The following is a 25,120-nucleotide window of genomic DNA, read 5'->3' as shown; positions in this document are numbered from 1 at the left end:
CCCTTTATAGTTTTTATTAATCATTCTGTAATTTATTTCCTTAAGATTTAAAGAATATTTGAAAATAAAACTTTCCATGCTTTATTCAATATCAACAGAGTCACAAGTTAGACTATACAAATTATTTACACTTACACAGTTATATTTTAGAAAATTGTTTATATTGCATTATCTTTATCCTCAAACCATTCTCACTGCAAAGAGCTAAAAACACATTACACATCTGTATTTAATTTGTCTGGGGAGTTTTGTTTTTGCCTAGAAGATGGCTGCATTTCCATGGTCACTGAACCCATCTTGAATGTACAGTAAGTGAATAATATATTTATACTTGTATACTATATTTATATTTATAATATATATGCATTATGTCCAGTATTTTTGGGTGCATGCGGGCATTCCAGTGGGATAAAAAGCCAACCAGTTGCCTCACTACAGCTTGTGCACACAAGGCTACTGACTGTATACATGTTTTATCAGCCAACTGGCTGGCAGCAGGTGTTCTCTAACAGAACAGCTCCATTTTTGCAATTTAAAACCACAGCAATCCCCAGAGTCATGCTGCATGGACTTTGTGAATAAGGCAAAAGAGTAGTCGGTTTCAGTCATTACTGTCAACCTGAAAAGCATTTCATTCACTTCAGCAATTTCATATTTTATGCTCAGCATTGAATTTTCCAAAGAATCCATTTAACTTAGGACCCGATTAAACTGTTAACAATATATCAGACTATCACTGCAGTAATATTTGAAAAAAAAAAACCTTAAGTACAACAACCAGTTCATTACACTAGATGCTATCCATCCATCCATTTTCCAACCCGCTGAATCTGAACACAGGGTCACGGGGGTCTGCTGGAGCCAATCCCAGCCAACACAGGGCAGAAGGCAGGAACCAATCCCAGGCAGGGTGCCAACCCACCGCAGGACACACACAAACACCAAGCACACACTAGGGCCAATTTAGAATCAGCAGTCCACCTAACCTGCATGTCTTTGGACTGTGGGAGGACACCGGAGTACCCGGAAGAAACCCACGCAGACACGGGGAGAACATGCAAACTCCATGCAGGGAGGACCCGGAAAGCGAACCCAGGTCTCCTAACTGCAAGGCAGCAGCACTACCACTGCGCCACCATGCCTAGATGCTATGCCCCAAATATAAACTTAAATACTTCTTTTTTTTATATGGGACAACAGTCCATAATAAACTGCAGTTATGCACACCTACAAATTTGCTCATGTCTGTCCATTTGATATGTATCCTGGGAGTGATTATACCAACTCAAACAGATAGCTTGTGACAAAATAATGTGACATGTACACTATGAAATCCTGCAAAAGCACATCTCAAAGCCTCAAAAGGTTAAAAAGGTATAACAAAAATGGTCAAATAGACTAAACTGGAAACATATTCACACATTTTTAAAAAAATATGGAAATGCAGTTGGGTGAATCATGACATTTAACTAATGTAGCACAATTTATGCTAATTTACACTGTAGCAATTTCAGAATAACATACGAGTACTTTCATCTAATTTGTGGAAATAATTTAAATTCCTACAAAATAATGACAGGCTGAATATGTTCTTGAAATACACAGATAATGAATGAGCTGCAACTAATTTTAAAAAAAAACGAAGACAAGGTACCAAGGACTAAAACAAATTAAGGAAAATTTTAAATCAGTTGAGTACAAAGTATTGACTTGTTACATGTTGTTAGAACATGCAGTAAAACTTTCATTGTACTCTGCACACTTGACAATACTGCTTCTACTAAAAATGCTCTTATCCTTCCTGTCCCAGTTTTATCTCAATACTTAGTAAGTAAAATTATGATGACCTTTATCCAGATCTGCAGTGATATAGGCCTGCATAGCAAAATCTGGTCAAATCTGCCTTATACAATTCAGTATCACAGGTGTCAAGAAAATATTCTGGTAGTAACACATGTAAAGCAGGAATCAAAAATATGTTAAGCACCAGTTCATCATGCAGTTAATATAAAATCACCAATTAACATAATACAAATAAATATAGAAGAAAAACTAGAAGACCTAGAAATCCCTCATAGACATGGAAAGAATGTAGGAGAACAGGGCACATGATTCAGACATAAGCCACTTGCTTCATAAAGCATCAGTAGTAAACATTGATACAGTCTGCCTCTTAATACCAACCTGGCTAATCATTAACCAACAGTCTGGTTCCACAATATTTTTACTGTCATCAACATTTTGAATATTACAGTTGAAAAACAATATCTCAGTAATTTACTACTTATCTAAAATTATCATTGATAATCCTTTTTTGTTGGGAATTCAATTAATTTCACAATTCACTACTGTGGGAAATGGTTGTTGTTGCTGCATTGCAGCTCTAAAAAGGGTTTGAAACACAGCCCAGTCTCTAAATGTGTGGAGTTTTGGAATCTTCCTTGTCTTCACGTGAGGTTTCCCTCTCTAAAGCTAAAGACCTGAGTTTTCGGTTATTGATGGCTTTAAAATTCCCTCTTTGAGAGTGTGTCTGGTTGCATGCATGAGTTTACCCTGTCTAAGGTTGTCTCTTGCTTTGTTTTTATTATTGGATTGGCACTGACTCTACATAATAAAAAAGTTGGATTAAGCAAGTTCAGTAACTGGAAGGATGACTGTACAGTATTACAATATGCACTTCTAGCCGACGCCTGCCGTACCATACGGCGGTGTAAGAAAAGGAATGGAAAACGGTGACAAAGGAATTCAGAAATCAAGAAGAAATAAATACTTCTTGAAAGACGCAGTGTGCATATAGAATTTCTGGCCAAGCAGGATTACATGTGAAAGTGATAAATAAATTTACGTACTATGGCCATGGCATCCTGATAGTTTTGTCGCATGTATCTTGGACTTCCTGGAAATGTGGACGGTAATATGATCATTTTGCCTACACATACATTGTTATTTTCAGCGTTTGCTTGCAGTGCGCCTGATAGTTCGGCGCGCAGATCTTGTTGATGTAACCTGAGGTAGTTGAGATGCGCGTCCTCTGTTTTAACATACGCATCTACGACGTACTTTTGGAATAGTTTGCCGCTGTAGTGCAAAATACTAAATTTATTCCTCATTGCTAATCTGTACTCGTAAAATTGGTATTGAGTAAGCTTTATTTGCTTGGCTGTTCTTTTATCGGGAACATGTTGTAAATCTTTGTGCCAGCCAATGTCTCCGTAAGGGAATAAAAGTGAGTAAACCATAGGATCGCAATTCATATTGAGCGTGGAAATCTGTTTACTGGAGTTGCCTATGGGATAGATGCAAATGTCCCTTTTGGCAGGCGTTTCGCCATCTTCTCTGACGAAAATCACTGCAACATCGCTGTGACATGTCGTAAATGTCGTAAATCCTGCCTAGGGGTTTCCTTGAAAACCATTCGTACAGATGCTGTTGGATTGGAGTGAGCGATTTCACGCATGTGTTTATATGATTTAGTGAAGGGGTTGATGGTTCTGAGCATGGAATCTAGCTGGAGAAGTACAATTTCACTGCATGCAGAATTTGCTTTATTTTGTAAGCGTACTTTAGTAGCTTGCGCTGTGTCAAAAACATACAACTGTCCATATCCTGGAGAGGTAGAAGTGTTAGCATACAGTGGAGAGATGTGATGATAAATTTGCCCATGTATTTTAAAACAGTATGGTCCGTGGCCAGGAGGTTGAGTTATCTGTGCACCCATGGAAGCAAACGCTAGAGAAAGGTTGTATTCTCAAATATGTTCACGATAATTTTTAGCTTCTGTTGTTTGCTTTGTAAGAAGCTGTTGTAAAGACACAGGTGGCTCCTGCAAGGGTGGTAAAGCTACTTTACCGTTGTGGCAGCACCTCGATGTCTCAGTGGAGGATAAAAACCTTCACTTAATGTCTGAGTGTTTAGTCTTAATCAACTCTGTCCTCAATAGAATGCACGAGGTGTGAATCTACGAGGTGTGATCAAAAAAATATGGTGAATTTTAAATTTAAAAAATGATTACAGTAAAAGACACATTGCCATTAATCTCCCTCAAAATACTCCCCCTTGCTTTGAAAACACTTATCCCATTTTTCTTGCCACTTTCTGAAGCAGTTCTGAAAGTCATATTTTGTGACTGGCTTTAGTTGCGCTATCATGGCTACTTCAATGTCCTGAATTGATTTAAAAAGTTTACCTTTCATGGTCATTTTGACTTTGGGGAAGAACCAGAAGTCACACAGTGCCAGATCTGTGGAAAAGGTGGATGAGGACACACCTTAATGTTTTTATTTGACAGAAATTTTTTAATACATATACATGATTTAGACAGGAATATAAGTAACAAGCTGGTTAAGTTTGCAGATGATACCAAGATAGTTGGATTGGCAAATAATTTGGAATCCGCTAAATCATTACAGAAGGACTTGGACAGCATACAGGCTTGGGCAGATTTGTGGCAGATAAAATTTAATGTCAGTAAATGTAAAGTATTACATACAGTATAAGAAGTAAAAATGTTAGGTTTGAATACACAATGGGAGGTCTGAAAATGGAGAGTACAGCTTATGAGAAAACGATTTAGGACTTACTGTATGCTGTCAATTTCCTGGCAATGTTCAGAAGCCATTAAGAAGGCAAATAGAATGTTAGGTTATGTAGCATAATGTGTGGAGTACAAGTCCAAGGAGGTTATGCTCAAGCTGTTCTCATGTAGATTGTTCTAATGTTCTAAAAAATTGCAGTACCAGAAGCGATGTGTAACACAGAGCATTGTCATGATGGAGGATAAAGCCGTTTGCCCATTTCTCAGGTTGTTTTCTGTGCACACAAGGGAGCTCCGCCCCCTGCTCGCTTCGCTCGCCTACCCCCGGTGTTGGGTAACCCGAAATACATTGATGAATGTATGAGATATATTGGAGTGTAAAGGTGTAGATGACGAACTAAGGAAGTATATTCATTAATCCTAATGAATGTTCACTAATAGTGGACTCATTACAGAATGCGTTGTCAGCTAATTGGCGGAATTGTTTAGAGGCCGTCTGTCGTTCCTTTCTTTGCCGTTTATCTATTGACTCTGCTGTTTGAGAGGCGCCTACGTTCATTAATTGTATTCAGGCGGGCTCGCTTCTGTATGTCCGTTAGTTGAGATGTTTCGTTTTGGAGCCGTGACTCCTTTGGTTGCGTTGTTTGAGAAGCGCGTTGTAGGCGCCTGCGTTCATTTGTTTTATCCAGGTGGGCTCGTTTTTGTAGCCCCGTTAATCGAGCTCTTTCTTTTTGGAGCCGTGCCTGCTTTGCTTGCGGCATTTCAGACGCGCGCTGTAGGCGCCTGCGTTCATTGATTTTATCCAGGCGAGCTCGTTTTTGCATCTCCGTCAGTTGTGGTCTTTCGTTTTGAACCCGTGCCTGCTTTGCTTCCGCAGTTTCAGACACGCGTTGTAGGCGTCTATGTACATTGTATTTGTCAATGCGGACTCGTTTTTGTAGTTACGTTAGTCGAGCTGTTTGGTTTTGGAGCCGAGACAGTTTTGCTTCCGCGGTTTCAGACGCGCGTTGTAGGCGCCTACGTCTATTGTTTTTATCCATGCGGGCTCGCTTTTGTAGCTCCGTTAGTTGAGCTGGATCGTTTTGGAGCCGTGACTGTGACTCCATTAGTTATCCATTGTCTACCGTTAGTAATATGGATAATTGCACTTACTGTTAATACGGAGCGTTTTCTGTGGTTGTACTGTTAATAATGCATTACTGTAATGTGATTCACATATGCTATATGGTTTGGATGTGTGAGGATGCCGTACGTTTAATACGAAGAGTTCGTTTATTCTCATTACCCGGACCATGCTGTGTAGTGTGAACGTTTAGTTCAGAAGCGCGTTGTAGGCTCCTGCGCCTTTCGTACTTTCTCGCGCCTTCCGTACTATCTTTGTGGACCTTTGCGGACCCCGTAGTGTCTTCCGTTTGACTCTGGGGTGCAGTGCAGAATCCTATTTTTTGTGTGGCGTTAGTTGAGCTATTTCGTTTTTAAGCCGTGACTCCTTCGTTCGAGGTGGATCAGACTTCGCTTGCGGTTTATGAGACGCGCGCTGTAGGCACCTACGCACTATGTCTCCTGCGTCCATTGCCATGTACCTGGGTCCATGCCTTACGGTTTACCATTCTCAGTTAGTAATATGGATTGTTTCCTAAACATTGTAATAAGCCCTTATAACATTTTGATACACTGTAGTGTTCCAGGGTACAAATTCTGCTCGCACAATTCCATCAAGGTCAAAAAACTCAATCATCATCACCTTGATGTTGGATCTTGATTGATGCACAGGACATCAAGGCAGCCACAAAAGTGCAACTAAAGGCACTCAGAAAAGAGGACTCCCAGAACTGCTTCAGAAAGTGGCAAGAGTGATAAGATTAGTGTGTTCTAAGCGAGGACAGTATTTTGAGGGGGATTAATGGCAATATGTCTTTTATTGTAATACTTTTGTTATATTCAATCATTCACCATATTTTTGGTATTCGTTAATCTGTTAACGACTGTATGTTTTTGTTTCATTTGGTTAATTTTCATGTTTTTATGTTAGTGGTTGCATTTCTGCCTGACAGCTCCTTCTAGACCAATCACTGCCTTTGTGGATTTTGAACTTGTTTCTCTGTCCACCTAGATTTATTTTAGATTCTCAAGTTTTCCTCTCACATCCTAAAGATGTGCAAGTTATGTTAACTGGAGACGCTGTGTTGGCTGTGTATGAGTAAGTGCGGGTTTCTGTGTTATTGTACTGTTGAAAGGATTGATTGCACATCCAAGATATGTGCCTAGCCTGCACCTGATGCTGCTGGGATAAACTTCAGCCTCCACACAGTGTCCTTAAAATGGGTTAATTAAAAATGGAAAATGAAGTAGTGAATAATTTTTAGTGTACCTTTAGAAAGGAACTCTGTGATTAAATTTCCCTTACACTGAGAGGAGTAGACTCTCAAGTCTGAATCCATTGATAGTCTTCAGGCTGTAACCAATGTAATATTTCATAACATCAACTGATCAATTTGTTTCTGCTGCATAGCCTCATTCTTGTTTAATTCTGTGTGCACGTAATGTGAAATTAAACCCATAAAAACATCAAGTTGCAAGTCGTGGTCTACAAATCTTCAAAGAGACCAGTGCAGCAGAATAAAAGCTAAGATCTCATCGCCAATTAAGTTGTCAGTAGATAATCACAGCTCGCATAACTTTCTGCTGTGAAGAGATGTTTTGAATGACTTCCCCTTCCCAACTGAGAGGAGAAAATATTTAAAACAGCAAAGAAACAAAGTCAGAAGCTTTGTGCTTCATTAGTCCAGTCTATCTAATCTGACATGTCATGTGCTCTCACTTCACATTAATTTACTGAATATTAAATGTTATTTACCCAAGTTGCTTTGGCCACCATGTGGGAGACAATGTTTTTGATTCTAATTTTTTGAGCTTGATCTAATTCTAAAATAATACATGAAAATACAGTGATTTATATATTTTGGCGAAGTATACCTGTGCTGAATTTATTCTTTGAACGAATGTTACTAAAAGAATGTCAGCCATCAAAATGGCTTTTAAAAAACACCACCCAAAACAAGTATTAAAGAACACTGGTGCAAGGCAGAGTGACAGAATCATAGGTACCAACTGTTTGCAGCACCAGGGATGTAAGTTCAAGTCCCAACCTACTGTTAGTATCAAGGGTTAAACTTTCACTATGCAAATTTACCACATACTCTGGATTCTTTAAACATTCCAAATTTGTACTGCATATCTGTTCTTTTTCCGGCATTCGGTGGTGGCGATCTGCGCCACCACCACCTAATCAAAGCACCGTGATGTCCTTACATTGATGGATTAAAACTCAGAAGTCCACATGACCATCATCATCAAATTCTTCCATGAGAACCCTGAATATAATAAGGACTGATTGAGGTCATTTATGTTAGGTAGAATGCCTAGAGGGGCTGGGTGGTCTCGTGGCCTGGAACCCCTGTAGATTTTATTTTTTTTTCCATTTTCCTGGCCATCGGACTTTGCTTTTATTTTATGTTAGTGTTCCCTAATTTTAATTATTTAGTTTGTCTTTGTTCTCTTTCTTCATCATGTAAAGCACTTTGAGCTACATTGTTTGTATGAAAATGTGTTATATAAATAAATGTTGTTGTTGTTGTTGTTATTAGTTCGTAGGAGATTATTTGATATTACATACATTAGCTTATCTTTCCAAAACCTTTCAAAAAATAACCAGTAAAATGCTAGCTATTTGACAGCAAAAGGTAGGTTTCCGCAGTGGTGTACACATGGGTGCAAGGTGGGTTTAAAAGCAGAACAGTATGAAATCAAATTAAGTCAAATCAAATTGTATTTATTACATACATTACACACAGTACAGGCGGCACAGTGGCGCAGTGGGTAGCGCTGCTGCCTCGCAGTAAGGAGACCTGGGTTCACTTCTCGGGTCCTACCTGCGTGGAGTTTGCATGTTCTCTCCCGTGTCTGTGTGGGTTTCCTCCGGGTACTCCGGTTTCCTCCCACAGTCCAAAGACATGCAGGTTAGGTGCATTGGCGATTCAAAATTGTCCCTAGTGTGTGTGTGGGTGTGTGTGTGTGTGCGCGCCCTGCGGTGGGCTGGCGCCCTGCCCAGGGTTTGTTTCCTGTGTTGCACCCTGTGTTGGCTGGGATTGGCTCCAGCAGACCCCCATGACCCTGTAGTTAGGATATAGCAAGTTGGATAATTGATGGATGGATTACACACAGTACAGTATGTAGTGAAATGCTTAATTACCTGAAAGTCCATGATTGTGCATTAGAAGAATATAAAAAGACAATTAATAGTAAAATACTCAGCTCTATAAATCAATATATATCAATATGTACAATAACATCATTATATTAATATTATTAATTTTTGTAATAAATAACTTATTGATAATATAACAGGATTAACAATAGGGCATTATGTAGCTCTGGGTACTGTCCTTGTTTAGGATGTGGATGGACTATGGAAACAAGCTCCTCCTCAGTCTTGCTGAACTGTCTTTAGGCCGTGATAACATTTCCCTGAACACAACACAGAGAAATGTCCGTATTTGGACAGTTACACAATTTTCATAATTTTGGCTCTGTACGCCACCACAATGGATTTGAAATAAAGCAATTATTATGTGATTGAAGTGTAGATTTTCAGCTTTAATTTAAGGGTTTTACCAAAAATATTGTATGAACAGTTTAGGAATGACAGCACTTTTTCTTCATAAAACCTCCATTTCCAGGGGCACATAAGTATTTGGACATTTGACTGACAAGTTTTTCCATAGCCAGGTAGGAGTAGTTCCCTCATTATTTCATTAATTATCAAGGAAAGTGGAAGCTGTCACTGTGACCTCTCACTATGATGTCCAAAGAGCTGTCTATACAAGTAAAACAGTCTTTCATTAGGCTGAGAAAGCAAAACAGACTTTTAGAGAGATAGCAGAAACATGAGGAGTGGGCACATTTTGGTACATTCTTAAAAAGAAGGAAAATACTGGTGTACTCACTAACACCAAAACATCTGAAAAACCACAGAAGACAACTGTTCTGTATGATTGCAGAATTCTGTCTTTGGTGAAGAGGAACCCCTTCACAACATTTAGCCAAACCAAGAACACTCTCCGGGAAGTAGACCTGTCATTGCCAAAAGTCTACAATGTAGAGAAGACTTCATGAAAGTAAAGACAGAAGGTTTACCACAAGGTGCAAACCACTGGTAAACCTCAAGCATAGGATGGACAGATTAGACTTTCCCTGAAAACATTTTTTTAAAAGCCTATCCAGTTCTGGAACAATTTTCAATATACACCAGAATGCTGGAAAGTGAAGAGTATGGAGAAGAGAAGAAACGCCTCATGATCCAATGTACACCACATCATCTATGAAACATGGTGGAGGCAGTTTTATGACATAATCAAGTATAGCTGCATATGGATGTCAGTCACTAGTGTTTATTAATGATATGACTGCTGCCAGAAGTAGCAGGATGAATTTTGAAGAGTATATGGCTATACTAATCAGCCAAATACTGCAAAACTGATAGGACGACGCTTCACAGTACAGATGGACAAAGAGCCAAAACATATTGCAGAAGCAAATCAAGTGGTTTTCAAGGCAAAGTACTGGAATATTTTTCAATGGCCAAGTCAATCAACTGACCTCAACCCAAATGGACATGCCTTTCACTTTCTGAAGACAAAACTGATGGCAGAAAGTCCAACGAACAAGCAGCCACTGAAGACAGGTGCAGTAAACACTTGGCAAAGTATAACTAGGGTAGAAACCCAGCACTTGGAGATGGCCATGGGTTCCAGACTTAAGGCAGTCATTGACTGTAAAGGATTTTCAACCAAATATTGAAAATGATCATTATATTTATGACTGTGTTAGTTTGTCCAAATATTTTTGAGTCCCTGAAAAAAGCGGGGCCATGTTTAAAAATGTTTGTCTTTTCTACACAACTCATACAATATTTTTGTTAAACCCCTTGAATTAAGCTGAAAGTCTATACTTCAATCACATCTTGATTGCTTTGTTTCAAATCCATTGTGGTGGTGTACCAAGCCAAAATTATGAAAATTATGTTGCTGTCCAAATACTTATGGACCTACTGTATCTCTAATCGTTTTCTTTGCCCTGGTTGACATTTGTTTATATTAATGTCCGGGAAGTTAGTACTCCCAGTAATGCATTCAGTCGACTGCACCACTTTATGCAGATCCTTGTGGTCACTGGTTGCTGTTTCCAAACCAGACAGCAATAACTCCTGTCAGGATCTTTTTAGTGGTGGATTTATAGACAGTCTTTAGTACCTGGAAGGGCAGTCTAAAATCCCTAAGACATCTGAGGTGGTAAAGATGTTGTTATGCCTACTTCACCAAGGCATCATAGTGCTTGGACTGGTTCAGGGCCTTTTTAATGTGGACACCAAAAGGTATCTAAAACCGTACACTTTCTCCACCTGAGTGCTGTTAATGGTGATGGTGTCTCTGCTGTTTTCTCCCAAAGTCCACAAATTGACACCAGTGTGACAGAGTCTCCGCTTCGTCCAGGTAAGCCTGCTCCTTGTTATTAGAGGTGAGGCCTACCACAGCTGTGTCATCAGCAAACTTGAAAATGATGTTAGACTCATGTGCAGCCATACAGTCATATGCACATAGTGAATATAGTAGAGAACTCTGTAGAGTTTATGATAAGGGAGAGGTATGAAGAAGTTTGGTCACCCACTCAAACCACCTGGTTTCTACCTATCTAGAAGTTAAAAACCCAGCTGCACAGTAGAGTCCTCAGATGGAGGTCCCTGAGGTTGCGATAAGTTTAGAGGGGTATATTATGTTAAATGCGAATCTAAGTCTATACATAGAATTCACAGATAACTCCTCCTGTTATTCAGGTGGGGTAGTACATATGGAAGATCAAGGTGATGTCATCTTCAGTAGATCTACTGGAGCAACATGTAAACTGTTATACAGTATATCTAGTTCTTTGGGCAGAGAAGAACATATGTAATTTTGACTAATCTCTCAAAACGCATCATTTGAATAGGCCAGGGGTACTCAGTTACAATCCTGAAAGTCCGCACTGGCTGCAGGTTTTCATTTTAACCAGTTTCTTAATTAAAACATTGTTTATTTACTAATAAAGGAGTAGTCTTTTGAGCTTAGTTTTAGTTAACTTGCTTGTTACAATTCAGAACCCTTAATTGCCTATTTTAGGGTTTTTTTGTTGCCTGTATTCTTAACCAGCTATCAGTTAATACAGATGTGCAAATGACAAGCCTGTTTAATTCATGTCATAGTCAAGGGTGACTGAGGCCTGTGCAAACAGCATTGTGTTCAAGGCTGCATGGTTTGGTGTTGGTTTTTTTAACTCTTTTGGAGCTGCTACTGTGCATTCAAGCTCACTGTGTTTGAGAATTTGGTAGAGATAAAAGGAAAAGAAAAGTGCATTTTTGACCGAATTAAAGAAAGTTATATAAATTTTACTGGTCTTGTGTCTTAATACAAAAAATAATCCACACAGCAAATATAACAGATTTGTAAATTAAATAAAAATATGTGGCCTAGGGTTGAAACAATTTCAACAGTTGCACTTGAACAAAATTGAGATAGAATGAGATGTGTCAAATAAATTGTAATGTAAAGTGTGATTCATAGTAATTTAAGCTAATCAGTACAATAATTTTGGGGGACGTATAACTAGAACAGGAGTGCTAGTGGACATAATACTCAAGCAGACACTTTATATAATACACAAGATTAAGAAGGCTGATATACTGTGTGGAGTTCTGGGTTCCAGATGCCAGAAATAGCATAAAAGCATTTGAGGAATACCAGATAAGGGGTACTAAACTTAAATGTTGACTGTAAGACAACAGAAGGAAAGAAAACAGAACAAAGAGACAGTAAATGTGAACAGTTACAAAATAAGATGGATTACTTTGCTTTACAGTTTACAGTTCTGCTGAAATCCCTTATCTATTAACTTCTAACATCTGACACAAATGCAGTCCATTCCTTTATAAAACAGTTACAATAACATCCTTCCAAAGAAAAGAAATTGACATATTAGGAACTGCATTCTTTCAGGTTAAACTTGATTTAGACTTTTAAAAATTAATCAGTATGCTGGAATTTACAGTGTGTGTAATAACAAAGGAGACAACTGTAGGATGGATAACATAGGAAAAAGATCTAACTGCAGAGTGGCCACAGTGAAAGGCATGCACTAATGCACTGAAAGTTCTAGTCAAAGCCATTTTTAGGAAGGTTAATGAATGATAAAGCATCCATGTTGAGAAGGTAAATGAGTACAGAAAGGAAAACAGCAGGTGATAGTTAAAAATTCCAGTGAGGGATTTTATCACTGCTGTGGTTTTGCAGTTTTGGAGCAAGGGAGGGCTTGTTCAGTAACATATTGCTACAAAACTTGAAATAAGCAAGAACTGAGGCTGACTGCCAGGATAGATTGAGCATTTTTGTCTTTTTTTGTGAATTTGATATTATAAAAACTAGGGTTGATAATTAAACCACATGCCATTAATGTGTGGAATTAATTTGTTCAAAATTTCTGTGATTAAATTTTTTAACGCAACTTCTAAATGCGTTAATTTAATCCAATTAATCTGACTGTGCCTCACACATTATTGCTGAAGCAGTGCCAAATTAAACCAAGTCTATTAATAATCAAATATGGTCAGTTTCGCTTGATCTTTTCTTGATAATGATCTTCATAATGATCAACACACACCACAAAAATGACCCTGAAGGAAAATGTGAATACACAAACTGCCTAACTCATCCTCTTCAAAATCAGTTGTTGAGTGACAGACTTAAGCGACAAATTGACATTGACTTGGTCCATTTCATTGGTGGAAGCTACAGGAGGAAAAATAGACAGATTGAGCTCTCTTCAGAGGACATAATCACACCGTCAATCAGGAAAGAGTGGGTTGTGTGCAATCCAGTAATAAAAAAATCTGTTAATAAAAGTGTGCATTTAGTTTTAATCCAGTTAACTCTCTTTTGATATATTGAAACAGTATGATCAAGTGATACAGCAGCTACTGTTCCTACTGCAAATCATTGAGGATGGAAAAGGTGGTGGATGTTACAGTATTTATTTCACAGCACAAGGGGGGGACTAAATATATTTTCTTAATTGGGAAGCAGCTGACTACTTCATTTAAGTTTAAAATAATTGTTTTTGGAGTTTATGTTCTACTGTACCCAGTGATATCTAAGAAACAACAAAGTCTTAAAATAAGAAGCACTAAAAGCTGCATAATAAAATGAATAGTACTCCTGCTTTATGTTATCATTTTGATCAGTAATGGAGAAGTAATTGAGGTTGCAATATTCTTTTTCTCTTTGGTCAAGGTGATAGGTTTATTTTGATTACAAGTACAAGATTACGGTTTCCTCCCACAGTCCAAAGGACATGCAGGTTAGGTGGATTGGCGATTCTAAATTGGCCCTAGTGTGTGCTTGGTGTGTGGGTGTGTTTGTGTGTGTCCTGCGGTGGGTTGGCACCCTGCCCAGGATTGGTTCCTGCCTTGTGCCCTGTGTGCTGGCTGGGATTGGCTCCAGCAGACCCCCGTGACCCTGTGTTCGGATTCAGCGGGTTGGAAAATGGATGGATGGATTATTGACAGAACAATGCGGCCACAAAAAAAAAATCTTAATATTAACTGATTTAGTATTTCACAGTTTCTATAACTGACATAATTTAATATGCACAGGCAAGTGATTACAACAACAACCCTAATTTATTTCTGTAGCACATTTTCATACAAACAATGTAGCTCAAAGTGCTTTACATGATGAAGAAAGAGAAAAAAGACAAAATAAAAAAAGAATTAAAATTAGGGAACACTAATTAACATAGAATAAAAGTAAGGTCTGATGGCCAGGGAGGACAAAAAAAAACTCCAGACGGCTGGAGAAAAAAATAAAATCTGCAGGGTTTCCAGGCCACAAGACCACCCAGCCCACTCTAGGCATTCTACCTAACATAAATGACCTCACAATCACTCCTCATTGTATTCAGGTTTCTCACAGAAGAATTTGATGATGACAGTCATGTGGACTTCTGGCCTTTAATCCATCAATGTAGGAATATCATGGTGCTTTGATTAGGTGGTGGTGGCGCAGATCTCCACCACAGAAAACTGGAAAAAGAACAGAAGAGAGAGTAGGGGTTAGTACGGATTTTGGAGCCACCATGAATAATAATGATGATTAATTGAATATGCAGAGCGTCAGGATTAAACTAAAATGAAGCTATGAGAAAGCCATGTTAAAGTAATGTATTTTAACAGTGTTTTAAAGTGCTCCACTGTATTAGCCTGGTGAATTCCTATTGGCAGGCTATTCCGGATTTTAGGTGCATAACAGCAGAAGGCCGCCTCACCACTTCTTTTAAGTTTAGCTTTTGGAATTCTAAGCAGACACTCAGTTGAGGATCTAAGGTTACGATTTGGAGTGTAAGGTGTAAGACATTCCAAAATATAAGATGGAGCGAGATTATTTAAGGCTTTGTAAACTATAAGCAGTATTTTAAAGTCAATTCTAAATGACACAAGTAACCAGTGTAGTGACATCAAAACTAGGGTCATGTGCTCGGATTGTCTTTTCCGAGTTAAGATTCTAGCAGCTGCATTCTGCACTAGTTGCAATCGATTAATTATTAAAACTTTTTATATTAGAAATGAATCACAATTATTTCTGCTTTATCAAAAATGATATTCTTGAAGGAAATACATACATTTTTGCTTAATAAGCAGTTAACTTTAAATTGTGATTGTGTGATAAATTGCAATTACATTTTTAATTGAACAGTGGCACTAATAAAAACTAGACTAGATCATTTCTGTATCTTTGTAGACTTTTCGCTAAAACCAAAAAAGTGATTTTAATTCTAAAATGTTAGGAATAATTTGTGGTGTTTGCAGCTGTTGCTGTTCTTAGAACTAATCAAATGTGAAGAATGCTACAGTATATAAAAATAAATGAAAAGGGGCTGACTACACCTGGGCCACGTGCTAAAAGTAGGTGTGAAATGTCAAATGAAGTTTTTTTTCTATTTTGGTCCAACAATTTATCATCTCAGAACTTATCTTTAAGCAGTTATTTCATGTTCATGTTAACTCAACTCATTTCAATTACGGTAAATTTATGTTTATATAGTGCTCTTCACTGGGTATAATCACAAAATTCGATTCAATTTATTTTGGTATAGCGTTGTTTACTAAGAGCTCTTTGACAGGTTCACCAGTAGACAGAAATACAATCTTTACAAATTACATAATGAATACATATAAAGAAACAGACTTGTTTAAACAGATGGAAAGCAAAGTGGTTCAAAACTGATTAACATTAATGGTGCTCAGCAATATCTGTTCATTAATTAATTGTTGAATTATGGCACAGATCACTTACACAGATGAAAAACATTTAGATAAATAAACAGACATATCACTTGAAATAAACTATAATACAGAAGTTATTAACTTTAGTTAATATGTATTTGAAATCATTTAAATCGCTTAATAATGGTAAAGTCATTTTAAATTCCAGGAAAAAAATCATACAGCCATTTGGGGAGAGGAAAATATAAAGTTGAAGGTATTCTTTGTGAAAATTAACCTCTGCAGAGAGTGGCTGTCCTTTACAACAGACAGTGTCACAGTTTTGCTGACGTAGATCAATTGGCCACTCTTCCCAACAGTATCTTCCACCACATGTAAAGCCCACCGACTTTATAACTATAGAAATATCTGTATATGATTGGCTATTGACCATAAGGTAGAAGTATTAACATCTGAAGTTTTCGAACACTCTGACATTTCCTTCACATATATTAATTGTACATTCATTTGTTCATTTTATATAAACACTTATTCCTAAACAGTGTCAAAAGCAACAGGAACATAGTTCAGTTTAAGTTGGGGACTATCTGTAGCTTCTTATTGTTTACTTGATTTTGCTTTTAAGAACATTTCGTTGATATTTTTATGGAAGCTAGAAAATGAGTTTCATATACTTGTCTATTGTTACTCACTTTAAAATATGACCCAATTACAATATATTCAGAATGCTGCTATCTGGATTCTAAGACATAATTTCTCAAAAGACTTGACTGCATTGACTTCCTATACAACAGCCTGTTATGTGCAAAACTGTTTCACTTATTTTCAAAGATGTTAATTTTAGCACCCTACTATTAAGTCATAATTGTTTCTTGGCTCATACGTACCACTAAGACAACTGAAATCCTCTGACCTCAGCTGTCTCACCATTCCAAACGATTACTTTAACAACACTTAGTGAATGCAGCATTTAGCTCCATGTCTGCTCTTCTTTTGAACTCACTTTATAAGTCTATTTATGAAAGTATTCAAGCACACTTAGAACCTCATACTTCTCTTGTGCATATTAATGGACTATACCTGCAACTGTATTTTCTAACCTGAATATACTGTTACAGTGCATTGACCTTAGATTTGTTATGTTATGAAAGTCCTGGTATTTTATTTTATCACATCAAGACAAGTTTTTGTGTGTCTTGCAAAGTGCCTTTTGACAGTAAACTGTATTCAAATAAATATAATTTTTTGATAAAGTAGTTTACTTTGATTGCCACAAACAGGCCAGATTACTCTGTTTTATAAAAAAAAAAAACTGCTTTTTTTACCTTTGGCCTGACAGGTTTCACAACAGAAAAGAGCGACTTTAACTTGGGGTCTACCATCCAAGAGTTGACCAAACCTTTGGAGACCTCAAGAGATCTTTAATGCTTGGCTAAACCTTTTTAAAATACTACTCTCTGTGGCTTATCTCCATGCACAAACTAAACAAATCCTGTTCAGATTCCTGATGCATTGACTTCTTCAATGTAATTGCACCCCAACAACAGCAAGATTTTTTATATAGTGCCAGACATATTCTTAAACCATTTTGTAAAGCAAGTAACATAAGTAAATTTCCCATTTTAAACATGTTTATTGATGTCACCTTATCAATATTACCAGGTGTGTAAATTGTATTGTCAGAAAAATGACAGAAGGTTCTCAAAATATATATTAATAAAAACATTGTGTTTATTGAAGGGATAGTTACAACTGCATTTAATTTTGACAACATGACCCTATACGTTTGCACCCATCGTCCAGCTGCTTATCTCTTGTTTTGTAATGCAGAAAGAAGGCAGCTGTTGATGTGTATGCTGCCAGATATTTACCCCAGTCACTGTGTCTTATTCTGACTATGTTAATGACATTAAACCTCTGGTGGTTGGTTGACATGTGCTTGTGTGATAAAGTCTGCAATGTGCAGTGCCACACTTGCTTTTTGTGTACATGCTGTTAATTTGGCTTTTAGAACATCATATTCAGGTTTACCAGATATGGCTTTTAGACTTAAATCAGTTTTGAAAGATGTGATGTATTAAAAAATGCAAGTAAGTTGAAGAAATTCAAGATTATACTTTTTTGTAGATGTATAGACAATTTTTTGTGATTCTTTCACACTTTATCCTTTTTTACCAGGTTATGTTTTTTCATATGGTAAGCATAATAATTAGCTAACTAGAGCATTATTTATGATAGGAGAATCTGCACCAGTAAACCACTTCATTGTGTATATGAAGATGACTAGAAATTGTTGAAACTTGTCCGTATGAGAAATGTACAAAACACTCTTTGTATGTTACATGTAAAAATAAGACTAGGCACAATAATAATAATATTTACATTTACATGCTCAATTTTGCATAGCCTGTATAAGCTGTTCCAGCTGTTTCTGATGTCAACTTTATGGGTCGGTTAACCTAGTCATAGTATTTTTTTTTTGTATTTTTAACACAAATTGCACAATTCTTTTAGTTCTTTCAGTTAAGTCTGGAAAAATCTGCTTTTTAATGCTCTTTGCATTTTTAAACTCCAGTAAAACCAAAGAAAACAGAAGTAATATTGCCACTGTTGAAAACATGAGTTGTATTCCTAACCTAAACCCAGCCATCTATATTTTGAACTGAGTGTTGTAATGGCAGGATTACAAGGATCCAGAGCCAGAGCTTATCCTCATAGTTTTGGGAACAAGCACTTGATTTATGTCAGGTCTATTAAATGTTACAGTTACCTACAGTAGGCTAATTTAGAGACACAGATTTACCAGATATGCTAAATTTTAACATGTAGTGAAAAATTGGAGCCCTATATAACACCTACCCACACATAGAGAGAATTTGCAAACACCCCAGAAGCACTACACAAGTAAGTCTTGAATTAAATCCAGACTCCTAGAGCTAAAAGCTAAACTGTGTGCCACCATGCTTTCCTTTAATGAAACTTAATAGGAATTATAGAGCCTCAAGGACAATACCTGAAAGATAACCAGTAGCTATGCAGCAGTTTAGAGTGAAATACACTAAAACAGGGTGACTTTACTAGGTCTGTATTTAGCTGTGTCTTCTTTAGAGTAGAGCAGGATTCATAACTAATTGCCAAAATAACATACAGTATATGATACACTTACTGTTGAATTTGTGAAGTGAGATGGCTTTTGGTAACTTAAGAGCATTATTTGAGTCTGAGTGTATAGTAAAAAACCTCAATAGCTGTGGTAGTGATTTGATAGATATGCTTCAGAAAACAAGGTTTGGCCCCTGGCCTAAGCACCGTCTGTCTGCATGTTAGGTTAATTGGTGTCTCTAAACTGGCACTGTATGAATGAGTGTACCCAGAGCTAGTCTCTGGCTTTCACCCTGATTCTGCCAGCATAGGCTGTAGTCTATTCGAACTATATTAAAGAGGTTTTATTAACAGAAGTATGTAAATATGTAAGCATTATACTCTGCTTTATGTAGCAGTTTTTATATTGAAGAACAACCCAGGGAATTTTAGAAGTGCAATATAGTGCCAGTTTCTTTAAATAGTCAAGTGAGCAATTCTTGAAGACTTAGTAAATCAGTGGTGGGAATTAAACCTGTATTGTTGTGCTATTTAATGCAGTAGGTCACACTTCCTGTAGCTATGCTGTTTGTCAGATTTTGCTGTCCATTCTCCAAACACCATATGGCGTCATAATATTATTCTGGATGCAGTCTGCCAAAACTCTTTATTGCCTGTAGCAATGCATTATATGGCTTATAGTTCTGTGCCATAACTTACATTTTTCCATTTATTTGTTTATGACAATCTGAGGCTAAATCCAGGATGCATGCTTCCTCAGGGCAACTTCTTCTAATAAAACATCATTAGCTTACATAAGCAACACAGTAATTGAATTGAAAGTCTTGGAAGTACTTTTAGTGTTTTTTAACAGCTCTAAACTTAATACAAAGTATGCTTTTGGTCTTCTAAATTGATGAGAAAATGTAAAATTAACTTTTGTTCATTGTTTCTAATGAAGGATATTCTGAATTTACAGTTTGTCTTGTATCCCTTTGTTCATGCATTCGTATTCTGTTCTCACTATTTGTGTTACAAGATCACAGTGGTCTACAGCTTTTCCATCCAGCTTTAGGCCTAAAACAAGGTTAACCCTGGATGTGATGTTACTCAGGTACAGGACACACTTGAGCACCTGCATACATAATGGTCTGCTATAAAGAATTGTTTTTTTAAGTTTTTTTTTATTTATATTTTAATTTGCAAGAGTCTTAATTTGGTATTAAGATCAGGCTAAGTTTAACAGACATAAACAGTACAATACAGTAAAAAATATAATAAAATTCTTCTCACCATTTAGGATATTGGTGTGATGTAATATGTTGATTGTTTACTTTTTCAGTTTCTGGCAGGTAAAATTTTAGCTCTATAGAAAATAATGCATTACAATTTTCCCTTTTTTCTGCTGAAATATGTTCAAATTCTTGCAATAATAAGTCTTTGGAGCCTAGTCCAGAAGTTAATTTTATATTCACATGCTTCACAATCTGATGCGAGTCTGTAAGAGGAGATGGCTCATCAGAAATGAGCATATGTCTGACAGCGCATACATCAGGAGGGTTTACTGGATAAAGATGCAATCTTATGCCATCTGCTCACCATGCAGGTTTAATTTATTTTAGTCCACCTTTGGTAACAGTTTTCTTGTTCTTGTTTTCATTTTATAAACAGATCGCCTTCAAAGCTGTCAGCTCATTTGATCCTGACTTCAACTTATCCAACCAAAGTGGGAAAGTGTTCAAGCATGGGAATGAGACTCATCACTTGTTTGTTGGTCTCTACCCTGGGTCCACATACAATTTTGCCATCAGGGCAAGCACAGCAAAAGGCTATGGGGCATCTTCATCATCCCAGTTTACAACCAAGATATCAGGTACAGTATGTCACTCAGATCATGGGCCACTATGTGTCAAGTGTGCAAATGTCACTGCAGATGACCAGTTTCAGCTTCTTCAGTTTACATTAGTCAGATGCCACTCACGTTTTAGGAAGCAGCACTTGCTAAAGTCATACATAGTCCTTACATTAAATGAGTTTTTTCATTTGTGTTGAATAAACCTAATATTGTGCTATTACAACGTTGGAACTTTACACATTGTTTTCAAAGAATGAGATTACAAAATTACTATTTTAATGAATGTATTCCCTGTGATTCACTGAATGACACGTGTCATTAGAGATTTTCTAAAAATTCAAGAGACTTTTATACAGTATTTTACAATTTTGAATGAATGCACTTATTGAACTTTATTTAATGGCAAAGAAAAAATAAAATTAGCATTTCCTTATTATTATTTTTATGCCTTTAATTATACTTTGTACTTATATACACTTCTCGGTCTTGCGAGAAGTGCACTGTTAGACCCCGGAAGCGAAGGAGAAACTTAGGGACTGCTTTGGGTCTGTGGATTGGGATGTTTTCAAAGAGTCCTCTGAGAATCTGGACGAGTATGCTGCTGTTGTCACGGGCTTGATCGGGAAATGTGTGGATGACTGCGTACTCACAAAGTCTGTATGCGTATTTCCCAACCAGAAGCCCTGGATGTGTGCTGAAGTACACTGGCGGATCCGTGAGCGCAGCAATGTTTCACTCCAGAGATACACAGTCATACAAAAAGAGCAGGTATGATCTCCAAAAAGCCATTAAATATGCAAAGCACCAGTACACCCACAAACTGGACTCTCAGTTTAACAGCACAGCAGACGCTCGTCGGATTTGGCAGAGTATCCAGCTGATCACGGACTACAAACCCTGGACACACGCAGCCACAGCTACCGCCGCTTCATTCCCGGACAATTTGATCATGTTTTTCGCTCACTTTGAGCTCACTAACACTGACAAGCTTGTGCGACCCCCCTCAGCACCGCAAGACGCCAGCCTGAGGCTCACTGAGGATGACACGAGGAAGACTTTTTCCCGACTCAGCATCCACAAAGCACCCGGCCCAGACGGAGTCTCAGGTTGAGTTTTAAAAACATGTTGCGACCAGCTAGCTGCTGTCTTTATGGATATTTTTAACACATCTGTGAGAGTTTCATCTGTCCCTACCTGCTTCAAGCACACAGCCATCATCCCTGTCCCAACGAAAAATAAAGTAGACTGCCCTAATGATTACCACCCAGTAGCACTTACTCCCATAGCCATGAAGTGCTTTGAGAGCCTGGTGCTAGAACACATTAAGGACATCATCCCTGACAGTCTGGACCCCCTCCAGTTTGCCTACCATTGCAACAGGTCCACTGAGGATGCCATCTCCATAACACTTCACACTACCCTGCCTCATCTGGAGAACAAGAACTGTTATGCCAGGCTGCTGTTTGTGGACTACAGCTCTGCATCTAACACCGTCATTCCATCCCAGCTCATCGCTAAACTCCTGCATCTGGGGCTTAGCTCTTCACTGTGCAACTGGGTACTGGACTTCCTTACCGGCAGACCTCAGCAAGTGCGTATTGGTATAAAAACCTCCTCCATCATCACCATCAACACTGGCACCCCTCAGGGCAGCATGCTGAGCCCCCTGCTTTACTCTTTCTACACACATGACTGCGTAGCTAAGTACAGCTCTAACACCACCCACAAGTTTGCTGATACCACTGTAATAGGTCTGATCAGCGTGGATGATGAGATGGCCTACAGGGTGTCAGGACAACAACCTCACCCTCAACATTAGAAAAGCTAAGGAGATGATTGTGGATTTCTGCAAACAGGCAACAGAGCACAGCCCCATCTACATTGGAGTTGAGGCTGTGGAGCAGGTCAGCAGCTTTAGGTTCCTCTGAGTCACCCTCACTGATGACCTTAAATGGTCAAGTCACACTACGGCAGTAGTCAAGAAAGCCCAACAACGCCTCCCACATCCTGGTACTGCAACTACTTAGTTCAGGACTGCAGAGCTCTGCAGCGTGTGGTGAATACTGCACAGCAGATCACAGGCACACAGCTCCTTGCGCTCCATGACTTCCACACTACATGCTGTCTCAGGAAAGTGAACCGTATCAGGCGGGACCCCAGCCATCCTGCACTGTCACTTTTCACCCTGCTCCCATCTGGGAAGCAACTAAAGTCCATTTGGACGCGCACCTCCATGTTCAGGAACAGTTTCTACCCAACTGCATTCAGACTCATGAACAATCAGTAACCTTGTGTCACCTCCACTGCTACCTGCACATATACTTCTGCCACTGTCTCAATTTATTCCTAGGATTCTGGTTTTATTTATTTACTAATTTATATTCATTTATTTATTGTGGGTTTTTTTTTTTGTCTGTATTCACTGTATGTGGGGGCACATGCAAGCAAGCATTTCACTTTACATGGTACTTGTACTTGTACACATGACAATAGAGAATTGAATTGAATTGATTATATACTTACCAGCTACTTTATTAGGTAGACCTGTTCAACTGCTTGTTAACACAAATATCTAATCAGCCAATCACATGGCAGCAGCTAAATGCATTTAAGCATGTAGACATTGTCAAGACTACCTGCTAAAGTTCAAACTGAGCATCTGAATGGGGAAGAAAGGTGATTTAAGTGACTTTGAATGTGGCATGTTTGTTGGTGCCAGACCGGCTGGTCTGAGTATTTCAGAAATTGCTGATCTACTGGAATGTTCATGCACAAACATCTCTAGTGCTTGCAGAGAATTGTCTGAAAAAGGGAAAATATCTAGTGAGCAGCAGTTCCCTGAGTGAAAATGCCTTGTTGATACCAGAGTTCAAAAAAGAATGGGCAGACTGGTTTGAGCTGATAGAAAAAACAACAGTAACTCAAATAACCACTTGTTACAACCGAGGTATGCAGAATAGCATCTTGGAATGCACAACATGTTGAACCTTAAAGTAGATGGAGTAGAGCAGCAGGAGACCACACTGGCTGCCACTCCTGTCAGCTAAGAACGGGGCAACTGGGCCTACAATTTGCATGGGTTCACCAAAATTGGACAACAGAAGATTGGAAAAATATTGCCTGGTCTGATGAGTCTCAATTTCTGCAGGAACATTCAGATATTTGGGTCAGAATTTGGTGTCAGCAACATGAAAGCACAGATCCATACTGCCTTGTATCAATGGTTCAGGATGGTGGTGGTGTAATATTGTGGGGGATGTTTTCTTGGCACACTTTGGGCCCCCTTAATACCAATTGAGCATCGTTTAAATGTCATAGCCTACCTGAGTATTGTTGCTGATTATGTCCACCCCTTCATGACTGCAGTGTACCCATCTTCCGATGGCTGCTTACAGTAGGATAAAATGCCATTTGCAAAGCTCAAATCATCTTAAACTGGTTTCTTGAACATGACAATGAGTCCATTGTACACAAATGGCCTCCACAGTCACCAGACCTCAATCCAATTGAGCACCTTTTGGATGTGTTGGAACTGGAGATTCGCATCATGGATATGCACCCAACAAATTTGCAGCAGCTGTGTGATGCTATCATGTCAATATGGACCAAAATCCCTGTGGAATATTCCCAGCACCTTGTTGAATCTATGCCACAAATGATTATGGCAGTTCTAAAAGCAAAAGGGAGTTCAACCCGGTAGTAGCAGGGTGTACCTAATAAAGTGGCCGGTATTGTTTATAGAAAGAGAGAGAGAGTATATACATGTATAGTATATGTTTAAAAAGAAATTGATTATTGTAACAATGGAATCTGAATTGCTCTGCTGTCTTTGCAATAATGAGAAAATTAGGAAGTGTTAGAGTTAACTTTTATGTTCCAGCAGAGTAAAAATAGAGTAAATGGAGTATTTGACAATGGATGTACAAATTTTTTTAATTTCTTTTTCCTCTAGCCCCCCTCAATGCCTGCTTATGATCAAGAGACACCCTTGAATCAGACTGAGAGCAGTGTGACGGTACTTCTTAAGCCAGCGCAGAGCAGAGGGGCACCCGTCAGGTGAGAAAATACATCCTCAAACTAAATTTTATACTTAAAATGTATTGACTATGCTATGTTCCCTCTGAATAAGTGAAGGATTAGTTCTTTTACTTTCTAACATTGTTATACATTCTAATCTTTAAAGCTGAATGTCATTTTCCTGTGGTTTGGTGAATTTTATTAAATGACATAGACTAACTAATTAAGGAGGAAAAACAAAACTAATTCTGGTTACATTTTTTAA

At 38.1% G+C, this 25,120-nt stretch overlaps 1 protein-coding gene across 1 annotated transcript in view; it reads left to right on the top strand.

Annotated features, from left to right (window-relative positions):
• Positions 1-25,120, top strand: part of ptprma (protein tyrosine phosphatase receptor type Ma) — a 796,186-nt gene that overhangs the window by 476,646 nt on the left and 294,420 nt on the right. The window contains exons 10-11 of the mRNA XM_051929399.1: positions 20,655-20,861; positions 24,791-24,894. Of these exons, the coding sequence (XP_051785359.1) occupies positions 20,655-20,861; positions 24,791-24,894 (311 nt within the window). The remainder of the gene's footprint in view (positions 1-20,654; positions 20,862-24,790; positions 24,895-25,120) is intronic.

Source organism: Erpetoichthys calabaricus, chromosome 6, assembly GCF_900747795.2.
Source record: "Erpetoichthys calabaricus chromosome 6, fErpCal1.3, whole genome shotgun sequence".
NCBI classification, from domain to species: Eukaryota; Metazoa; Chordata; class Cladistia; order Polypteriformes; family Polypteridae; genus Erpetoichthys; species Erpetoichthys calabaricus.
The sequence above is the reverse complement of the archived record's forward strand: the minus strand, read 5'-3'. Positions and strand labels throughout refer to the sequence as shown.